This window comes from Lactuca saligna, chromosome 4 (genome assembly GCF_052625555.1).
Source record: "Lactuca saligna cultivar CGN05327 chromosome 4, ASM5262555v1, whole genome shotgun sequence".
Lineage (NCBI taxonomy): Eukaryota > Viridiplantae > Streptophyta > Magnoliopsida > Asterales > Asteraceae > Lactuca > Lactuca saligna.
The window spans coordinates 149207523-149213232 of record NC_136420.1 but is presented as its reverse complement, the minus strand read 5'-3'; the positions used below and the strand labels follow the sequence as shown (position 1 = coordinate 149213232).

General features: G+C 36.9%; 1 protein-coding gene across 1 annotated transcript; it reads right to left on the bottom strand.

The window, feature by feature from the left end:
* Positions 1 to 627: 627 nt before the first annotated feature.
* On the bottom strand, positions 628 to 1876 carry PNSB3 (NDH-dependent cyclic electron flow 1). Its single transcript, XM_078991449.1, has 6 exons — positions 1507 to 1876; positions 1314 to 1424; positions 1165 to 1221; positions 1030 to 1092; positions 888 to 950; positions 628 to 814 (listed from the first exon to the last, which is right to left on the bottom strand). Exons 1-6 carry the CDS (start codon positions 1717 to 1719, stop codon positions 740 to 742), a joined length of 582 nt encoding a protein of 193 aa, XP_078847575.1. The 5' UTR covers positions 1720 to 1876; the 3' UTR covers positions 628 to 739.
* Positions 1877 to 5710: the final 3834 nt, after the last annotated feature.

Below are 5710 nucleotides of genomic sequence, written 5' to 3'. Positions count from 1 at the left end.
TCCTGTCATGATCCTCTAAGGTACGAAACTTAGAGCTAATGAATCGAGGTCTACTGGTGGCTTTTTCTTTGAACTTGTCTTTGAAGAAATTAAAGACCTCATTTTTTATAATGCCTGGATTTATGTTCCACACCCCGTTAATATTTAAGTCATTTATACGCGAGCTTTTAATACTCATATTCACTAACCCATGGAAAAAACTTGAATTTTCATCACCTTCAAGAACCCATTTGCACCTCGTCTTTTGTCTTAAATCAAGCACTTTTTTATTTTGTATGTCATGATTTTTTAAAATAGTGTCTTATCATTCTTTTATGGAGGCTTCATCAAGGTCAATGACTTCGGCTAACACATCCAAAGCCACTACTTTGGTTTTAAGAGATTTCACTTCTTCATCCTTCTTTTTGTTAATATCTAGACGCCAAGCTTTTATATTTTTTTTAAGGATTCTCAACTTCCGGGATAACCTTTCAATCTTTGAGAATACCGTTAAGCATCTAGTATTTACAAACCAAGAATCCTTAACCACGTCCCCTGGACCCTCGTCTAAGAACCAAGAAGAGAAGAATCGGAAAGGCATCCCTCACATGTAAAAACAAAGAAAAAAACCAACAAAATTCTATGAACTAAATGAACTGATTCTATATATATATTTTTCAAGAATGTGTCAACATTACAACACTATTACCATCATCATGCTCATCATTTACAACATCGTAAAGAAAACTAGGTACAAAATTCAAGATTCTGGAGGAGGCTCCTTTCCGAGTGTCCATTCATGTCCTTTCCATTCTGGTAATTGCTGTATCACAACCTGCATTTGCATCAACCAAGTTTCCCTCAGCCATTAATATCATAAACTCCCAAATACATCAATAATTACTAACCAGGCCTGTTGAATCCGGTTTCCCCACAGTTGTTTGACAAGCGAGCCTCCAGTTCTTCGGATTCTACAATTCATCATTTCATCATTAAGATTATGAAACCCATCATGAACTAATCTTGATTAATGGGGTTGATTTGTCATACCCGATTAAGCTTCTCCTTCTCTTTGTCTGTTCGTGGTGTAAGCAACTCCTTCCCTTCAATAACCTGAGAATCCACCCACAAATCGACACATTAAACACGTTTAAACTCATTTCATGCAGATGGTAATCAACTTACCTCCACCATGCAAGTACCACATGTTCCTCCTCCAGCACAGTTTAGCAAAGGTCTAGACTGAATCACCAAAAACAAAAAGCAGCTTATATGTTTAAAAACAGTTAAAGATTCAAAAAAAGGATAATGGATTGAAGAGTAGAGATAGTTACATATGGTCCATACAACTCGATATGAGAATCTAGCATGATGTCCCTAAGTTTCTGTCCACCAGTCGCGCTTCTAAAATGTACGTCGGGAGTTCCATCTGGTAGCAACACCGACTGACATTTTTGAAGTAAACACAAAGATATTCATTCGATGATGAACGAGTAATACGCAATGTGGTTGATGTTTATGACTTACACTAACGAAAGCGAAATTGACACAAGGGGGTTCTTGTGATGATGCATCTTCAGAGGTTGCCATGGCTCGGATTTTTGACCTTGAGTAACTTTGGCACTTGGTGGAGGGTCTTTGAATGGCGAAACTGGTGTTAATGGTGTTCTTGAAATTGGAGCAGAGAGAGTGTGAGAATGAAGAGATGCCATAAGCGTTCATGGGCTGAATTGTGCCCATTTTGAAGCTAATATCAGATGATTGATTGATATAGTTTCTAGCTAATTAAGCACTTATGATTGGTGTTACACCCACCATTCTAGGTTCATGTGTGTGTGGATATGGTCGATCTTATCTGCGTTTGCTGATATGGGGGTTGCAACCAGTGGTGTTTCACTATTTTGTTCCTTTATAAGCCCCAACTCTTTTTGTTTACCATTTTTACCCCTTCCTTTTCTTCAAATGCACGCACGCACAAAGGGGCCAAGGGGGGAACGGGGAAGAACTAGCGGATTGACAAGAAGTTAGCGGGATTCGGGAATTTAGAAGAGGATTAAAATGACTAGTGAGAATAGCAATCTTTTTGTTTTATTCAAAAAAATATCATTTTTTTTATTAATCATATCATTTTGTATTTTCTAAAGTAGACTTGGCAGTTTTTTTTTTTTTTTTTTTTTGTTCAATGCTTTAATGGGTTGAAGAGTAGATGATATCGTTATTATATTAACAGACGAATATCCGTGCGTTACGCGTAATACAACAATGTATTTGAAATCATTATAAATATATATTTTTAAATATATCAATGATGTTGTTGTTAGCTTTTATATAATAAATCTTATAATAAGTTGGTATAAACATTGTTTGTTTTGAATTATATGATAATGTAGACATCTTTTAAAATGTAATAATTTCAATTGTCTCAATAGCCTCTACCTGCTGGTTACTCATGAATAAAATTAAATATGGAAACCCTCCAAGGTCTTATACCGAATGTCACTAAAATCCCCATGTGGTCTTAATTACCTGCCATGGGAACCCCACGTGGTCTTGACTACCTGCCATGGAAACCTTCACATGGTCTTTACCAACCAAATAAATATCATACGAGCTAAACATGTAAACATACTAGGATGCGTTGGAAACCCTCCAAAGGCTTATACCAAATGTCATGGAATCGTTCGGATCGTTCGCTCGCTTTGGTCATCTGTCTGGGGGTGGTATGTAGTGCTAAAGTGTAACTGAGTTCCTAACTCTTCGTGAAACTTCCGCAAAAACCTGGATGTAAATCGAACATTGCGGTTTGAGACCACCGATACTGGCACTCTGTGCCTGACCACCACCTCCCGCACATAGATATCTGCTAATTTCTCAGCAGAATTACTCTCGGAGATCGGAATAAAATGGACACTCTTCGTCAATCTGTTCACGATGACCCATATGACATCTACACCCCTCGTTATTCTTGGTAACTTCGTGATGAAGTCCATGGTGATCTCTTCCTACTTCCACATAGGAATGGGTAGCGGCTGAACCTTTTCATGAGGCCGCTGATGTTCGGTATTGACCTTCCTATTGGTCAAGCACCGCTCCAAAAACCAGACGATCTCCCATTTCATGTAGGGCCACCAATAACTCAGCCTCAGATCCCTGTAGGAGGACAAAAGGTGACAATGTTCAATAGTTGAACATTGAGTAATTCTAGAACCTCCCTAGGTGGGGAACGAATTCTAGAATGCTATATAGGGTTTCCTTGGGCATTAATGTGACATACTCATTTTCTCGACCATAAAAGACCGATTTGTTTATGATTTATTTTCAAATCAGAGTAACTTTTTAAAGAAAAGTGTTGCGGAATTTGTTCCCAGAAAACACGATAAATATGTTATCAAAGCATTTCCAAAAAAATGTATTTTATTCATTTTAAAACTTTGGGATGTCATCGTCAATATAAAAACATAAACATAAACATAACTTATATTCATTTTCACTAATGATCTACATCTCTTTAATCTCTCGGTGTTGTGTAGCTTTATATCGACCTATGATACAAATAAACTGAGTAGGTCAGGGTGGGAAACCTGGTGAGTACATAAGGTTTTCAACCTACAATAATAAAGTTATTATGTTTTATCATCAAACAATTAACCCAATTACCCATCCCCATTATCTTATTTATTTCTTAAGAATCTACCCTAAGAATCATCTATCACTCATTCCTAAGGATTTTCCTAAGGAATAGGCATGAAGTCCATTGTCGCCATGTTTTATACAATAGAAACTAAATCCATAGTTGTCAGGGTTCATCCAACGGGTGCTAAGTCCATAGCTCTCATTTATCGACAATATTATTTGCGGGAGTCCACCTGCAATACATGTCAATGGGTTTTTAGAGTACACCGGGTGAACATATCATTCACAACACCAATACGTTGCGAGCTTTATAGTGTTCCACGGACCGTCTAGAATAGTCCATGGTTGTCATTCATACTCTACTAGATTACGGGGCCAACACTTGGGTAAATGTTTCTCACATTTTTCACCCCTCACCCTCATCTCATTATCTAAATCACTTTTTCATCTCATCCGCAAACTTATTTTTTCACCACGCACCAACTATTTCATTTACCCATGTTTTACCCAACATATTTGTAGATATAAAATACATATATAGTTTAGATCTAAAGAAAAAGTTTAGAACTAAAAAGAAAATACACATACGGTTCTGATTTGAAGAAAAAGTTTAGATCTGGAAAGAAAATACACATGCTATTCAGATCTGAAGAAAAAGGTCTAGATCTGAAAGAAACAAAAAAGTTTAAATCTTTCATCCAGCATAAATCTCAAGTATAAAATACATATACGGTTTAGATCTGAAAAGGAAAGCTTATATCTAAAAAGAAAAGGTTCATATCTGAAAGAAAAAGTTTGGATCTTCCATTGAACACAAATCTCAAGTAAATAGATAATATGCACACATATCACGTAAATTATATAAAATACATCATATCTATGTGTAAGATGAAAATAACTATGCACTCACTTGATAAGGTGGTGATTCGGACATCACTTCGTTTTTTAAAATAATCTTCTTTGACGAAAACGGAAGGTTTGCTTGAAAACCGGGCTCTGCAGGGCAGAGTTTCCGAACCGAAAAACTCTTTTTCTTAGAGCCTTTGGGCGCTCCGAGACTTTCTTCTAGTGCTAGGGAGGTTTCCTAGGCTTCGGGGTGGTTTAAGGTGGCTAGAGAGAGAGAGAGAGAGTAGAGAGAGAAAGAAAGGTGTAAAAGTGTGAAAAATAGGGTTGTACCTCGCACCCTTATATAGGCGGATGGAGCTTCGTGGCCGTTTCAGAACCGCAGAAAAAGTCAGACCGCAGGGCGTTCACTTCTCGTACGCAGGGCATACTCCGGAACGCTTGGCGTCCGAGGATACGTTGGGCGTACCCACTTAGACAGTCTCGCAAATTGTCATCCCGATTTCAAAATTTCATAAATTTTTCATACGAGCTCTGTTTTCAACGTTCTTTATATCCACGTGTAGGTGGGACCGTACTCTACAACTTTCGTTTAGAAACCGTCGGCTAATTTTGACTCTATTTTTAAAGTTATATTTTTAACAGATCGGGACACGAAAAGTCTGTTAAAAATTAATAAATTCTTCATCTGACGTCCGTTTTCGTCTGTCTTTTTACCGTTGAGATACTATTAACAAGACATTCGATTTTCGTTTAGATTGTGTCGGCCAAAAACCGTCTGATCTACTATTCCAATTCCTGGTTGTGTACTATAAATCTGAAACTTGGAAAAATCATAACTTCCTCATACGAAGTTAGATTTGGGAATTCTTTTTATGCACGCTCTCGGTTTAGCGAACACTACGATTTTTGTTTTGATCACTAAGGCTGAAAAGCACTTTATCGTAAACTCACTTTTTATGTCACGCAACATCGTGTTAGTTTTGTCGCGAAACTTCGACAGGTCATAACTTCTTCGTTATAACTCGGATTTTAGCGTTTTTTATATGTCCGGAATCCATGTCACGAATACTACAACTTTCTTCATAGATATCAGGTTTATCTAACATTTTATTTTTTAACTTATTTTCATTCTAGATTTATTATATCATTATAAACAAGTGTAAAACACATAAAATCACATAATCCACATAATATTCAGGTAATTCCTCCTTATTACTTCAAAATGAGTTACAATGGTTGATCTTGACTATTT